Source organism: Chaetodon auriga, chromosome 1 (genome assembly GCF_051107435.1).
Source record: "Chaetodon auriga isolate fChaAug3 chromosome 1, fChaAug3.hap1, whole genome shotgun sequence".
In the NCBI taxonomy this organism is placed as follows: Eukaryota; Metazoa; Chordata; class Actinopteri; order Chaetodontiformes; family Chaetodontidae; genus Chaetodon; species Chaetodon auriga.
The window spans coordinates 3,778,373-3,796,160 of NC_135074.1; the positions used below are offsets into that span (position 1 = coordinate 3,778,373).

Below are 17,788 nucleotides of genomic sequence, written 5' to 3' on the forward strand. Positions count from 1 at the left end.
TGAATAAAAGTACAAATTCTTCATCGTTCATATACAATATTTACATTTCAAGTGTTTACAGATGCTTTTACTGAAAAAACTCAATACTGTTTCAAAACTGTTTTCATCTCGGTTTGCAGCGACTTCAGGCTGTTAGGCCTTTATTTATTGTTTATACATGACTACAGTGTATGCCAGTGTGTTGTGAGGACAGAGGAGGAAGATGGCAGTCTGCATTCTGGTTTAATGGTAAATCCACATATCTCCATAGTAGGTCATACAGGTTTGTCACATTATTTATTATGTAACAACATAAAAGAGAATCACTATACAGTAGATTTTAAATAGAGGTTGATCCAATCATTAAAGTTTGTCTTCAGAATGGTCTGATGAATGTTGAACACAAAGTGGATGAGAGTACAAATATAGTGTGACTACACAGAACAACAGACAAATGGTTAATCCCTGTATAAACAAATTATTTACTCAGTTCCAAGTCAGCACCATAAAATACATTTAGTGGCAGTTTATGTACCAAACATACTGTGCAACTAAAAAAAGAAAAAAAGTACAGTACGGGAATAATTAAGCAAATATTATTTGCACTACATCGGCAACAAATAAAATAAAAACATATAACAATAAAATTAAAAAAAAACACAAAAACACAAGCTCGTCAATAAAAGGCATGTTATTAAATAATCCTACAACTTACAAAACAAATAACTGTTAACAATGACAATAGGACCATCACTGACAATAAGCTGGATTCCACAATAGTGAAACAGGTCATAAGATAGCACCATTCAAACCCTTGGAAAAGACCGAGGACATTCACACACACAGCTGTGTGTGAGCTCTATGAGTATGTGAAAAGGGTCAGCAAGGTGATGATGAGATTTCTGAACAGCAGCTGCTGGTGGCAGATATTCAGTGCTGATATTACGCATTCATTGTTTGACATTTAAGGATAATAATTACTGGTTTACCTCCTGACTTTCACTGTCAGTTTTACTTGTCTGAGGGATAAGCTTAAATAAAAGTATTTAAAGCTGTGAAGAATAAAGCCCTTGCTCTTCAATCCCCATGTCCACCTGGTATTAACAAGTGAGCTGTATCTGGATATGTTATCTGCATAATGACATCTTGTCATGGACCATTGCATTTATACTTGGTGTTAAATAAGTGTTCTCATTACATCAATTCTGTCTGTACTGTGATCAGATCTCAATATGCAAACTAAGCAGCCAGAGCCAGTGGATTTGTCAACAAACATGGTGTGTCTCAAGCCAAGGGAAGTGATGAAGGTCACTGTCAAGTGCAGAATGATCATCTTCTCAGAGCCAGTGGAGAAGCCTGGTGAAAATAGTGCTAGCTCTGCTACCACTGATAGTCACGTGATCCTCATATTGTGCTCTGTGGCGGTCACTCACGACTCACTCAGCCAATTTTTGTTTTGATGTGCATTGAAACCTGTGCTACATAAGAATAGAAAAATATATACAATACTGTATATGGCTGAGGCATAGGTGAGAAGTTAAATGACCTAAAAGGAGGTTAGAAAAAAACAAGTTGCTGTTTAAGAATGTGGTTACACTTTACAGATGTCATTTACATCTAACTGACACCTGACCACCATATATGACCACCTCCACATGTGGTCTGCTCAATCTGATAACTATCCCATTGCTTTATTCTTGAAATGCTTGAAAAGCATGACATCATATATAGTGGTTATTACATAGATCTATTATCAGGATCACTGTGTTGATCAGATTTGGCTTTCTAGGACAGCTGCACAGGCACAGCCGGTGAGAGAGCAGTGATCCTTAAAGGTGTGGGAGTGGAGTGAATGAAGGCTGTGAAGATAACACTTTGATTTGCTCATAGTTCAACAATACAATTCATCCATGTGTTTGTTAGTTTATAGGCAGCTATTGGCTGGTGCTTTTGTCAGTTATGAAACAGCTTCAAGTGCATTACCACCAGCTTCTGGATCTGGAGTAGATTGATCCTGATTCACAGGCAGCCAGAAAACCGAGATGGATTGTCATCAGATTGGTGGTTTGGCCAATGAAGATGCAAACAAGTGTAAACAAATGTGTATTAAATAGCATCTGATTTTAATCTGGATATGAGACATTTCACATGACAAATTTAAATGTTGTTTTTCTCGGATATGATAGTGAAAATGTAATGTGTGTAAAAACACAAGACGGATTTCTTATTAGCCAAGAGTTAGGAAAGGCTTAGATTTGGCTTATTTATATCACTTAATTTTAGTTTATGCGCACTGGCTACGCCTTAAGAGCTCATGTCTAAAGGCCTTGTAATGCTTCATATGAAGTTGGATTGTTGCGATTGGTCTTGGTATTAAGCAGGATCACAAAAGCCCTGCTGTGACTGCAGTAGCAATGCATCTGTTCTTGTCTTGGACTGGCATAGCACGTTTTAAGCATTTTCCATGCCCATGGTCAGGATGACTTGTACTGAAACAACCATTGAAAGGTGTCAGTTCTCATGGCTCATACTGACCCCCACCTTCTTCCAGGACAAACAACGAGAACCACAAAACAAGAAGTTGCACTGAGGTGCACAGTTGACCTAAGTGAATTTAAATAAATCCCAGAATAACAGTCTTGGCAAGAAAACTTAAAATCCATTGATGGACTGCATTTGAAAGGAAACAAAACAACCACGTACCCTCAGAGTGTATATTTACGCTTCCACCATGTTCTGCTACATGAGCTATCCACGGCCCTCAGACCGACGGATCAGTGGGTCTCCCATCATTAGCTTGGTCGCTTCACTGTAATCCTACAGTATTTTACCATGGCTCCTGATCAATACTTACACATTATTACATTATACTAAATTAATACTTAAGTGTCAAAATTTTACTTATGTATAAACCTATTTACTAGCTATTTGAAATTGCAACAATTAGCTATTATACAGTACAGAATAACAGAATAGAATAAAAGATACAAAGGAGAGCGTAATCAAGGAAGAGAGTAGAGAGGAAAGCTCTGGCTAACTCATAATCCCATGTTATCTGATAGACCTGCCAGAAAAAGTCTACAAAATCAAGCACTTAGTTTCAGTCATTCTGTGCAATAAAGCCGCCTGGATTGGCGTTCTAAAGGCTCCCGCGTATTTTTTCTTTTCTTTTCTATTTTTTTTTTTTTTGGTGTACAGCAAAAAAAAAAACCAAATAGGACATTTTCAAGTCTTCATCAAAACTAGAAGCTTCCAAGCCCATTTAAAATGTACACTTAGATGTACTTGCCATTTTCTTGTTTAAATACAAAAAATTCCATCAATAATAGAAACTGTTTTCTTATAACATTTAACAATATTAAAAACATTTACAAAAAGGAGCGCTATTTGGAGAAAAGTAGGTGCATTTGGTCATTAGCTCTTGTGCAGTATTTTCTTGGCATAAAAGTCCCTACAGGTTTCACAGCAGCGCTGGTACCACCTCATGTCCTGACAGAGGTTCTTCTCTCGGATCACACGGCAATACACCGTCCACTGGTCCCCCATGCATTTGTAGGTCAGAGCAGCTTGGGAATGGAGATAGGAGAGAGGCAGCAAGTCAAAATTCACAGGTGACGTGCTGCATCACAATTCAACAACTTCGTAATTGCCTCTCAAAACAACCAATACAAGCATTTTGCAACAGTGTGATAAAGTATGTGAACACACGCCATCTGTCCCCAGTTGCACCCAGGCTGAGTATTCCCTAATTAAATCAAGTTAACCTCCAACCATTCTTGTACAATTATTCTAAAACACCTTTCCAAGGCATTCCCGAAATAAAACACTGAACAATGTTCTTGAACCATTTAGTTCAACAGGCATGGTTTTGGTCTCAGTTGAAATGTAACAATCAGTTTTATCTCCAGTGATCAGTATCACTGTAAGTGCTAAAGGTATTGAGTAATAGAAGTTTGAACACATTGGAGTAGACACTTCATATTTCTGCCTGAATATTTTCGTGCAAATGCATGCCTGCACGACTATCTGGGCCTTATCTGATGGAAAGGACAAAGGAACCACAGCATGAAGCCTCACCCTAGTCCTAGTTCAATAAAAAAATGTTAAAAATTCCACAGAAAATGAGTATTTCAGACATGTTTTTCTCATGGTATATCTATGTTTTCTCCAAGAAAGGCTATTTACTATAATTATCTAGAAAAATATCTAGATTTAGGCTATCTATCTTTATATTTAGGCCATTTGCTATATTTAGCATTTCAAGCCCTATGTAATATCCCTAATTGCACTGAATACCTTAATTTGGCTGTAAAGTTACCCTCTGAAGCTGCATGTCCTTATTTTGTGAATTTCATTGCCTATACGAAGCACCAGTCATCTGCACATTCAGCTGAAACTGGCTCGATTGTTATACGGAAGAAAAGGAGCAGGCCCATCTTTTCAACACACTGGCTACTATCAGCTGTGGACATGACATGAAAGATCCTAAATGGTCAAGTGAGGTGGCAATCAAAAGGTCAGAGTGTAGTGGCCATTTTGAAATCAACATATCACCTACACATACGTGTTTAATAGAATTATAATGGAGTAAACATGGGAGGTTAGCACGCCTGTCAGCTAATCTGAACATCTTTCCATGGATTATTATAGTGTTTTGGACTAAATATTTTACTGGATGGACTCAACGACATTCAGTTCCAAGTGGCCTGTTCCAACTCCAGATGATTCCCTTTCCAGTGCATGGAGCACCAGGTCCATGTTGGGGGGTGCAGTCTCACCTGAACTGAACTGAAACAACAGCTTTGTTCATGGCATTAAAACCTAATGAGAGCTACAGCTGAATGCTATTGAAAATAATCATTTCTTATCTTGGTTAATGTGACAAACTGCTAATGATTTCATTGTCTGTTTGGTCAATTTAACTTTAGAACAGAGTTGGGATAAGTGTCTCACCTAGCCTGGGGGAGGTGATGGTGTTCACATTGATTTTCTCGTTGCAGGTACCATGGTGACAGGGTTGGTAGGTTGGTGGTCTCAGCGTTACAGGGCAGTCATTACCATGACGACCAGTTACTTTGTGCATACACTGGACCACTCGTGATTGCAGACCCTTGCCACAGGATGACGAGCACTGAAACAGCCAATACAAGTTGTTAGTTCTCAATGTTCATACTGTGGCTCTTCAGAAGTTAACGTCAACACAGGTGATTCTCATTTCAAATTAGTGTATACCTGTAAATCCTCCTGAAACCACAAATTGTCATTTTTACATTTCTGTTTTTTGTATCGGTTAAACAATTAAGACACTGCTTGTTAATTAGTGATCTTAGGAGGTGTTAGCAGGTGTATTTTTGAATTGTGGATGAAGTCAGACTAGCTGTTTTACCCTGGTTCAAGTCTTATGGTTTTAGTATGGTTGTTCCTCACCTTGTTTTGTTTCCCCTATGCAGCTGTTTATGTTTCAGTGAATGACTTTGGCTCAACTACACATGTTGTTAATCATTAGTACCTATTTGGTAGAATTGTTTAATCACATACTGGGCTACTTTCTTGAACAATATATAAACATGTCAATAGAAGATTTCAATATTGTTTGTGTATATGTTGTATATATATTATGTATATGTTTCAAAATCTAAAATATAGTATTCCAATTGATCCAATAATGACAAAGCCATAAAATATCTATTTAAGATGTGAAACAGCTAAAGCTTATATTTCGCACAGTACTGTACATGCTTTATGTTTTGCCTGTGGTCTTCTACCATGTCCAGATGAGTAAGCCATGTTTTCAGTCTGCCCAGTGTCCACATGAACATCACACCAGTGATGTAATGTGTGTAATGTGACATGACCCTAAACACCTTTTGGAAGGTCTTAAAAAGCAATGCAAAATTACACAGATTGGCACACACACACACACACACACACACACACACACACACACACACACACACACACACACATACACAGGAGGATGGCAACATCTGAATTTTAAAACATAGAAGCAAAATCCTGAATTGCTTAGTTCAAGTCAAATCTTACAATTCAGACACCACCATAATCATCCTAACGTTCTGTTGCCTTTCCTGTTCACCACTGCCCCTGATCATTTCATCTAAATTTGATACAAGGCATTTATTTCAACCAGATAAAAGTTATTTTTTATTTTTTATGTTGGGCCTCATTATTTTGTTAGTTGGTAGCCAAATTGTTCTAGGTGTGGTTTAAAATGACATAACATCAATAATGCAAATGCATTTTGCAAGTGCAACCAACTTTTAATGACTGGTGCACTCACCTACTCAGAATGATGCAAATTGGTCAATTAATTTAATGGCTGTTTTGACCATAGCAACATTAATTTTGCACAATTCAAACTACCAGACAGGATTTAGATATTCTCTAAAAAGGTATTAGCCACCATTAGCAAATCAATTACTTAATCCAATCATTGCTACAAGCAAACTGATGAACTGAATTGCAGTAATTCACAATCCATGCATTGAAGCAATGGCAGAGTCGTTCCAGCCCTATGTGGCAGTGCTGCGTAGTGAGGTTGCTGTAGCTAATTCAGTTTTTGTTGGTCAGACAAGATTTTCCAGATCAAGAAATGTCATTAAAAGTTAATAATACTGTGACACCAGCAGTGTAATGGGCTCACATGCTGTCTGACAACAACTCATTTGCCAAGCATCATTATACTCACAAATGAGCTTCCCCACAGACACGAGGAAGTGATGATGAAAGAAGCACAAATTAAAACAGTGGAGCCCTGAAGGTCAAAGAACTGTTCCTGGGACTGATGTTTGAATCTACTGATGGACTGGAAATTGTGCTTGGTTGTTCAATGATATAAATCAGTGAATTCACACTTTTCACATTCGGTCCCAACAGTGATGCCCTGTTGTTTCATGGAGCTCTTTTAAAAGAAATCTTTGCTTGTCACCACGGCAGAAGGTTGCTGTGAGTGAAGAGCAAGAATGTCAGCAACAGTCATCAGAGGGGTTTATTACGTATACTCATACATATACATCCTACTGTAGGTCTAAGGTTTGAATGAGACACAGTGACATAAAGAGGAGAAAAGAAAATTCATCTTTTTTTGTGGAAAAAACTTAAACAGTAAGTCTTATTTTTCATCAACATCATATGGCAAAAAAGAAGTCATTAGTATCATCAAACCTCCAGCTTAGCCAAACTATTTGGAACAGTATAATAGTAACATGGTTACCTAAATAGTCTGTTGTAACCGTTTACAGATTCACTTCCTGCTTCAACTTTGACCTACTGTACTTACCGTAGTTTTCCTGTGCAATGAATCATTGGCATCATTTCAGATGCCTCAATTTCTGTTTGACCTCCAGACGAAGCAGTTTAGGTAATCAGGCCAACCTGTCTTATCCTTTGGCTGCTCGTGTTTCTTGAACTGTTGGACTTCTTTTAAGTGATATCTCCATATTCTTAAATTTCAGCAATTACTTTGGTGAGTACAATTTATCAAACTGTGACTAAGAGAAATGATAGGAAGATTATATTATTATAAAATTAAGCAAGTTCATGATCTTTTTTCTCTTTAAAGAGGGAGTTTATCTTTTTCATGGTTAGTGAATGCTAAATAAGTTGCTAAGAATGAACATGGGGAGTGTTCATGGAAATGATAATTAATCCTTGCCTTATCCTTGAACCAAGTGTTTCAGTTGCCTGACCTTAATTCTGTCATAACCATACATGCAACATGGGGTGTAAAGATAGTCGTACCTTGGACCAGTCTCCAGTCTTCCACTCGTTACATTTGGAGTGGTCCTCACAGGGCTCCTCCTGAGTGGGCTGGGACAGAGGATCACATAGACCCTGAGGGTTTGTACAGGACACTGTCCGTTCACGAACACCTTGACCACAGTCTGATGAACACTGGAGGAGGTGACAGAGAATAAGAACAGATAGAAATGAATGGAAAACAGAGGAGTGAACAGGTATGAGGTTAACTGAGTTTTCTAAAGAATAAGACCAAAAAAAAATGCGATTAAGGGGCTGTTCATAGAATGCCTCGGTAATGAGTCTCAAACTGTTGAGTGAAGAGGGTAAAAAGAAATGTGCCAGATACCTTTTAAATCTAAGTTATGCGATGCACAGCTATGTTGAAACTTACTCTGTGCTTCCAAACCTTTAACAAAACTCAAGAGGAGCTGTATAAATGGTACGATGAGTGTTGTGTGCAAGTACAGTCAGAGTTGAATGCCAATATGGATAAGCCTATATTTCAAAACAGAATAAACCGTATTGGAGTAACGAGTTGAGTGATTTCTGGAGGGATATAAAATATCCCCGCACATGTAAACATCATAAATTAAGCATAAACAATATACTTCTGAAAAAAAATAGGTTATACAAACAAAAAGATCAGAGAGGACAAAAAACACATCTGAAGCAGACATAAGCAAACAATCTAATATGTAGTTTGAGGTAACATGAAAAGTACGATACTCATAGTGATGAATCTTTAAATAGAGCCCAAGGCAGAGGAGAAGTCCAAAAGGCAATTGAAACTGTGAAGGATAAAAAATGCTGTATTAACATTATCACTATCGTTCACAGAAGCTTTTGGTGGTGTAAATCATGATTTTTAATTTAAGCTTCACCAAATTGGGGTTCATGAAAAAGCTGCTAACTCTTTATATAAAATACAGGTAGAGTTCTCAGTTTTGCGTAAAAGCTTGAGTTTACAGATAAATATAAGAATGGGCATCTTTTTTTACTCTGTGCATCAACAGACTCAGTGAGTTGGGCGTTAGGAGGTTTTATAGGTTAAAACTAAAATGCTCAGAGATATGGGCTAGTCTACATATTTCAAACGGCATCAAACAAGTCCTGCTTTAGACTATGTGTTAGGAATATTTGTTTCTATAAGATTTCAGGAGAGCAAATGTGCCCATAATCAGTTAATTCCATCACTAAATATGTAGCTGTTTTGGAAGTAAATGGAAATATGGGGTTGGACATGTGACAGAAGATGGAAGGCCAGCGTGGTTGGAGCAGGCTTCTGGGTTCACCAACCAACAGCATGTTTGTGAAATATTCTATTGGGATTTTTCTGTTGGAGGTGAATGAGCATCTGAAATATTTGATTTGCTAGAAGAGTAAGGACTTGAAGAAAATAAATTCAAAAAGCAAATATGGAGGAGTTTAATAAAATAAAACTTGCAGAGAAAGTGTGGCTAATTCCCAAATGCTGGTCAGGTATGTCAAACAAAAATCTTATATTTTGAAGACCGAAATACACAACCTTGTCACCAATCACGAGCATAAAGGATCAGGGTTAGGGTTAGGAGATCATGAGAGCAGGGCGCCTGTATCATGGCTCTTTGGGGCTTTTCATGGCCTTGCAGGTGTCTTTGCAGGTGTCTTTGCAGGTGTTGTTTGTGACCTTACATAACCCTGTGTGTCCTTATATAACCTTACTGTATTCATCTTTAAATCCATGTTTGAGTGTTTATTGTAATCACTGAAAGGATGAATGTTCTTATAATCATAATATGATTCAATGAATGTTGATTCAGTTATGATTCAATGTACTTTTACTATGTTTTAATATAATCTCAAAGTGCACTTAAAGATAGTGTGATTGTGTGATATGCCTTTATACTTTATATGCAATTATGGCAATAAATTGTAACTTGGTAATATTTTTAAAAAATGGAGCCCAGGATGATCAGAAGCTAATGGTGTAATTCAAAAGAATAGAAAGAAAATAAAAAAGAGCATCCTTTTAAGATGCACCTTTAATGTGTCAATACAGGCCTGGGAAAGTCCAGGCAGAACAGCGGCCAAAAGATAACATAATGGTGTAAAAATAGAAGAACCTTAGAAAAAAGAGAAGACGCCCCCAAGAGCGTGGTAAACCCTGAGCTGAACTGTATAAAAGACGGAGCACTGACCATTGTAAGTTGGATCTTCTTCAGAATTGTACGCTGTGTGTTTCTGAGTGTTTTTCCCCTTTGTTGCCGTCAATAAAGTATTTTTGCTTCTCGGACTCTGACTCCTGCAGATCCTTTTTGAGCATTTTTCTCAGACAGCTGAATTTGACTGTTTCTGATCCGTTGTGGTCTGTACATTCGGCCTTCACATTCCACGACAGTTCCTTGGTGAAAACTCATGTTCTGCTTTGTGTAAACATGACCAACATGGGCAAAACTGATCACGGTTCCAGTTCCCCAAAAGTATCTTCAGGCTGTGAAATCCATCTTCCAACATTCTTAAACTGGAGATATGTTTCCCATATCGTAACAATGTAAGATGCTCACACGTTTTTCTGGTGCTTGGTGGTACTAACACCTGTGCTATCATCCAGATCCACTAGAGGCTCCTAACCTGCCTCTCTCGCTGAGAGCTGAGTCTCTGAAGCTCCTGCAATCACTCAGCCCTGCTCAACTGGAGCACTGCTGTCCCTTCTCTCCCTCAGTCTATGCTTGACTGTAATGACTTTGCCACAGAGCTCCTGCCAGAGGTTTTGTCTTGGCTTGTCCTCATTTTTTTGGTTCCTGTCTGCTACTGACCAAATGAAAGCTTTGCAGACATTCTGTCTCATCTCTGCACGGTCTCTGCCACATTACAAAGACACTTTTAGGAACGATGGTGGATGAAGAAATACCCACTACCCTCTCGGAGAGGATCTCTGAGAACGTCAGGAAGAACCAAGCACTATGTCTTTCACAAACATAAGAATTTGTAAATTTTGTAAAATTTGTAGAAACTCTCTCAGGACACACTCTTCACTTCTAAAATCAACTATCAATGGGAAACAAGGCGCAGACATCAGCACAGTGTGTGCATGACATACCTTGGACCACTCTGACGCTTCCCACATACTGAGGCACAGGCGGCCCTCACAGCCCTGCAGGGGAGGAGGTTTTGCTCCTTGGCAGTACAGGTCCCTGGTGTGGATGAGTGAGCCATTCTGTAGGTGGTAAACACAAACCACCTCCCTCTGCTGAAGACCTTTACCACAGGTGACGGAGCAGGATCCCCACTCTCCTGTCACCCACCTGTGAAAAAAACACCATGTTTACAGACAGCTCATAATGTGCAATCCATTCGCTTTGAGTCTGAATGTAGAGATGGTGGAGTCTGAGACAGCCTCACTGATTGTTGATCATTGTTTTATGGTCACAATGTCACACATAAATCCAGGTTGATGATAACAGCTGTGTGATTGGCTATATTTAAAATACATGACCAGTAAGAAAGAGTCCACAAGAAGTTGTCTTCTTAACTTTTCTGCCACACAATCAGCTGTGACTGCAGCTACAGACACAGCCGGTTACTCTGCTGAACATCAGCCTGTTAAAGCTCTGTTCAGTGATGTAACACAGACAAATTCACAATAGTTAGTGTGAGTATGAAATAGTGATAAAGCTCATAAATACTAGCTGTTGACCAGCAGTCATTTCCATGTTGCTGCGCTGGGGTGTTAATAAAATCATTGTTTTATAATTATGGATTAATAACAATAGCTATGAAGTGCATTGCTATATGTTATATTTACTTTGGAAATGAGTGATCACAGAGAAGGTTTGAGGTGGCAGAAAGCTCCTAACTTTACTGTCACACAGCCCTGAACTCTGACCAGACAGCTTACATCATCATAAGTAAAAGCTCTGTTTTACACCAAGAGACTGTTTTGGAAAAGCTCGATTTTGGGTGAGAAAAATGCAGATTTGGTGCAGATTAAGACAAGATGTGTTTACAAAATTAACCAGCTTAGTGTGAAGAATAAAATAACTAGTACAGAGCACGTTCCTAAACAAAGGGGAATGTGCAATGATGAGGATTTACATTTATAAAGAAACAACATTATAAAAACATAACAATCTGATTAACCCTGTCAAGACAACTTTTATATCAAAGCACCTATTCTGAAAATAACTTAAAAGAACTAACATTGTTTAGGTGGATTGTTAAAAAACTAAATGTGAGAGTAATTTTACAGCATACTCAGTTTAATTATTTTTAATTGCAGCATGTCTAAAGACAAGTTAATGCAAGCCTACAAGCAATCAGCACCAACTCTGTATGTGCATGTGTGTGTGTGTGTGTGTGTGTCTCACCGGTACTGGCAGGGGTGAGAGTTGCAGGGTCGTATTTGGGGGTGTGGTCGGTTCTCAGGTTGACAGTAGCTATTGTTGACCACCTCCATGGTTTTATTGGCTATCCTCATACAGGAAACTACTGTCCTCCTCTCACCTGCACACACACACACACACGCAAACACACACACACGCGCATGCACACAGGCACACACACACACACACACACACACACACACACACACACACACACACACACACACACACAGGTCAGCATTCCATCTGTTCTGTGGAGTTCTGGAACATGTCCAGAGAAGACAGATTATGGCATTCAGCCCTTTGACTTTGTACCTATAATTAACTGACTTTTATTGTGTCATTGTCACTCGGCTCAGGTTCTGACGTAGTTTACTGGATGGTTGGGTTCGGGAGGGCAATGTAAGTGCCTTTTTTTTTTCTTTTTTTTGGGGGGGGAGAAACCATATTCAAGATTTTGTAGTATGTTGTCTATGGGGCCCTGAGTACAAACGTTTGGAATCTGCAGTGATCTGGAAACACAGGCTTGACTAGATTATGACATTATGGTTGTTTTGTAATGATTTTGCCCTACGGGAGCATGAAAAGTTTTACAGCATAATGTCAAGAATTGACTTTTATCCTGCTCTGGTATTTCAGTAAAATGTATACATCAAGGAGCACAAACCACTTTAGACTTCTGATGTACAATTTACATCCTGATCCCTGATTAGAGAATCTAAAGAGATGCTCCACCCAAAAACTCCTTGCACCTCTATTGTTGTCACTGCTTTAAGAGACTGCTAACTTGTTTGCTGATAATCTGGTAGGTGGCATGGTGGTGAAGTGATTAGCACTGTCACCTCACTGCAAGAAGGTTCTGGGTTCAAACCTGCAGGTCAGCGTCAGCTGAGATTAGTTCCGGCACCCCTTCAATTTGCTATATCATTGTTTCACAGTGACGTTCACAAATTATATAACAGCTGTCACTTTTCATACATACTCATACTAATACATAATTTGCCAAATATTCACAGCTCTAGGCAGACAACAATGCTGAATGATCCTTTTAGTTTCTTGAAAAGTAGCTCCTGGGACTAAAAGTTCTGGGTACTTTGGGTTTAAAAGTGGCTTAAAATGTATGCTCTTGATGTCAAACCATACATCTACATGGGATCTCAAGCAGATAGATAAACTCTAATCCACCATTAAAAAGAGATAAACTGAGCAGTGGTGGGCTTACCCCCGGCTGCTCCGCTGACTGCTAATCCAGGAGCACCTGACCTCGCCTCCTGGATGAAAGCAGTCGACTGCAACTTCAAAGTGCTCTTCTCACATGCAATTTGAAATATTTTGAGCGCTGGATACCAATATTACAGAGCAATAAGAGGATAAGATGAGCTGCTCAGGAAATCAGCAGTGGGGTGCCTGACAATTAGGATTGCCCTATGCCCTGTGTGTGTGTGTGTGTGTGTGTGTGTGTGTGTGTGTGTGTGTGTGTGTGTGTGTGTGTGTGTGTGTGTGTGTGTGAAGAAGAGAAAGCATGACAGACACAGAGAGTAACACAGAGGGAAGCCTGCTCTGTCTAATATGCTGTTGATGATTAGCTTGGATTAGCACTGGTATGCCTCTTTGTCCAAACTCCCTGTTATCCTACCCCCCTCGACCCCCCAGCAGCCCCTCCTCAAATCAGTCTTCATTTCCTTAATTTAATCTTTTACCCTTTTAACTACTACACATGAGCTTGCAGCAGATCTGTTTGGAATTCCTGGACTATTAGATGCAAAGAAATTCCACCCCAGAATAGTATCCAGCCTAGAATTGTATTCATGTCATGGTGGAAAAGCCTCTTATTGGCATGATTACTTATTGCAGATACTTTGTACTCAGTGGTATTAATTATTAAGTAGAACTTCCGAGTTAAGATCCACACAGGCTGAATTCTTTATGGCATGGATTCTGAAACATTCCTTAGAGGTCCTGGTCCATGCTGACATGACAGCCTCGAACAGTTCCATTAGATCTCTCTGCAAACTGTAAATCACCTGTTGTACCTCATTCCACAGGTGGTAAACTAGATTGATATCTGGTCTCTGTTGAGGTCACATTGTCATGTTGGTGGAATCTTTTTAACTATGGTATTAACGGGCCTAATGTGAGCTAAGAACTTCCCACCACCAGAAAGAGTGTGAACCACTGACACAGAGCGAGATGCATCCGTGGATGTGGTTTATACTGGATTCTAACCCTCCAATCTGCACGTCACAGCAGAAATGTGACCATTCTCCAGAGGCTATTTTATGTGAAACTCCCAGAAGAATCCATGGTTTCCGAGAGTCAAACCGCATCGTCTGGCAACAGCAATCATTGCACTGCAATCATCCACGGTCCATTTCTCCACCATTCTGATGTGTGGTCTGAGCCTCTTCAACATTCTTGACCATCTTTTTTGATTGAGTTGCTGCCACATGATTTTTTTTGAGTAGATTGTATGTTAATAAGCCTTTAGAGGACACTTGAGCTCTTTCATAAACAAATCAGTCATAACGACTGAAGTATTGTAGTGATGCCAGATGAAGCCACTTAATGTTGCCATAATGATTCAAAGGCACGGAAATATGTGCAATAAAGTTGTTCACGCAGCCTTCACTGTAAGCACTTTGTCGTGTTTTTACCAGTTTTCACTCATGAGTGACTTCCCCTTGCTGGACCAGTAGGGACACCTGATAGCCTGCACCTGATGAATTTGTAACTGTTTTGCATGTATTTATTTTTCCTTATGATAAATACGTGATACAGCACAGCACCATGTAAAGATAAAGAAAAAAACACTGGTTGTCTTGTAATTAGGACTCAGTTTTCTAATTATTACAAACAAACTGTCTCATAATATTATCAAGGAGACAAGGTCAGGTGTGGATTAGTCCTGAGGCACCTGGGGGCACAGCCACCACAGCTTCGTTTATCTCTTCTAAATGGTGGATTAGAGTTTATCTTTCTGTTCGAGATCCCATGCAGATCCAGAGCGCACACAGTAATATCAAACTGATCAGGTTCTCTAAATACGCAACTGAATTCACAGGGAAGCCAGTGCTTCTATTTAGCAAGAATCTTTGGATACATGTTGGATTTGGATCTTTATTTGATAATAATGACAACCAGACCCGGTAATTATGAAGTCCATATCCCATGAGATTACCAATGTGATCTCTTAATCCTTAGATGAGGTAAACATGGTTAATTTAACCTTGATTTCTGTATCTGAGGCTTCAAAAATATTGACAGTGTTTGGTAAGTCCATATTTTAACAATAAAGTTAAAAAATGAATTAGGATTTAATTGTTGGGAATGTTCAGACACACACACACACAGACACACAGACACACAGAAACACACACACACACACACACACACACACACACACACAGCAGAAACTGTAGTAGGAACAAGGCTTCTTTGTTCTCACCTTGTTTAATTGTTATATTGTTATAGTCTTTCATGTTTAATTTATTTTATCTCCAATGTCATTTAAGTCAGCAGTTAGTTTGCTTTACTTGACAGTTGCCAAACAAATTTCCCTCTCAGGGATAACAAAGACATTTTGACTCTGAACACTGTTACATGTTCTGTCAGCTCAGGTCAAACCAAGTGTTTTTGTAAAGCCAACATCACATACAGTGTCCAATGGCACCTGACCCATCTGGTCTCTCTAAGACAACAAGGATCAAGTTCCAAAAAGCATCAGCACATATGGCAGAAACCTGGGCAGAGGCAGTTCAAAGGGAAATAAACCAGACTGCATTTCTGAAAACATCTTTTAACTGCTCTAACCTGTAACATGATTTGACTGTAGCAGTGTGTAGTGTGGTGTGTTACCTCCTCCACACTGGACGGTGCAGTCCTGCCAGCTGCTGTGTGTCCAGATGTAGAGATACTCTGGCTCTTTCTGCTCCTCACTGCTCCTGGTCTGAGTTGTGTTCAGGGACACGGTGTACTCGTAGTGGATTCCATAGCTCTGGTCATGAAAGAGCAGCACCTGGATACAGGGCGGAAAGAAACTTAAAGAAAAGAGACGCACTGCCTGACAAAACATGGCAAACATCAATAAAACAATCAGTACTATAGTTGTATTCGATATAGTTATTACTCTGATCAATTTGATGTGCGGAGGTGTCAGTAATGAATAAGTATGATACGCCCAGATTCACTTTTTATGAACATCTGTATCTACCATCAATCATGTCTTAAAGTTTACAGACATTTATCTCTTTCATCACTACGATGCGATTCAGCACACTCATTCATCCAGACTCGCCTGTCAGTTCTTCTGAATATCTATAGAAATGTGACTTAAACACCAATTTTGTGGGTTTTTTGGGAGTTTGGATAGCAAACTCAGCAAAACAGTGACAGATAGATGTAGATAGTGAAAGTGTGATTGAGTGTTGATTGTGATGGAGTGATGGTCTTTGTGAGTGATAGTAGGTGAGTAATTGACATGTGCTTGTGTGTATTTCTGACAGGCTGGTATTGGGCATATTGTGTGATTCAGAGCTTTGCTATGCCTGTGCTATGCCAGCATTTCCGACAGTGTAATCATGACACAAAGGCCAGTGAGTACCTGACAAATGATTAGAGTGACCAATAACTCTCTCTAGATATACATTGTATGAGAGTTGCTTTTTAAAATGCTGTCAGACCGCATGGGTAGGACTGTAAGTATAAAGTGAGCTAGCACTGCTGGAGCAGTAACAACAGAATAATATGAACTGAAAATCATTTAAAATCTTACCATCAATCAAAACATCTGCCAGCGCAGTTAAGCTATTTTAAACTGTTTCCAGAACAAAAACCAAATGTCTAAGAACTTTCTCGATGGGAGTGTATCCTGAAGCCAGACAGAATAAGGCAGATAAATTCATAGTGTCAAGAAAAAATACACTTGATTCTATTCAGTTTTTGAGGGAGTCAAATTTGAACAGGAAACAGGTTTTATTAGGACTAAAAAGACCTGATAATATTCAGATATGCAAAAAGTTTTGCAGGGTTAAAACCCATGAAATGTAGCAATTTATGAGTAGTGAGCTGAGTGTCCCTCACAGATATAAAAACACTGAAGATGACATTGTCATAAATGGACACCCCTGACATGAGATTCATTAGCTTCCATTACAGCCCAGACCACTGCCTTACAACTATGCCCAATAGTGTAATCAAGTGTTCAGCCATGTCTCCAGCTCTGCACGGGGTGGTTGTGTGTGGTCTTTCGTGTTCATGAAGTGTAAGATATATAGTAATAGATCAGAAAGTGGATTTCCTCTTCATGAACTTTTTGTTTAATATATATATATTTCTGAAAAGAAACAAATAATAGTCCGAAACTTAAAGAGGACAGTCCAAATATTCTGGATATAAAATATCAGAAAATAGATGATGATGTTCCCATAGCAGAAATTGATGTCTTCAAATATAACTATAATATGTTAAATTTCCAAAGAAACAATAAAGAGCCTGCTTCTTGGCCTGATCCCAGTCTGAGTCCCTTCATACTGAGCATCTGCCGATAGAGTCCAATCCCATGCTTATCTTTACCTCAACATCAAATATGTATCTGACACACTGGAATAGTATGTGTCGCCTTCTTAATTTGGCACATTTCATTTTTTCAAGCGGTTTGGTCCAAATACTGACGGTCCTGGTTCAAAACT

The 17,788-nt window shown here is 39.0% G+C and overlaps 1 protein-coding gene across 1 annotated transcript in view; it reads right to left on the bottom strand.

The window, feature by feature from the left end:
* Positions 1–205: 205 nt before the first annotated feature.
* Positions 206–17,788, bottom strand: part of adamts17 (ADAM metallopeptidase with thrombospondin type 1 motif, 17) — a 118,227-nt gene continuing 100,644 nt past the window's right edge. The window contains exons 18-23 of the mRNA XM_076730170.1: positions 15,957–16,116; positions 12,087–12,222; positions 10,820–11,024; positions 7,741–7,893; positions 4,933–5,110; positions 206–3,545 (exon numbers count right to left, since the gene is read on the bottom strand). Of these exons, the coding sequence (XP_076586285.1) occupies positions 3,394–3,545; positions 4,933–5,110; positions 7,741–7,893; positions 10,820–11,024; positions 12,087–12,222; positions 15,957–16,116 (984 nt within the window). The 3' untranslated portion in view covers positions 206–3,393. The remainder of the gene's footprint in view (positions 3,546–4,932; positions 5,111–7,740; positions 7,894–10,819; positions 11,025–12,086; positions 12,223–15,956; positions 16,117–17,788) is intronic.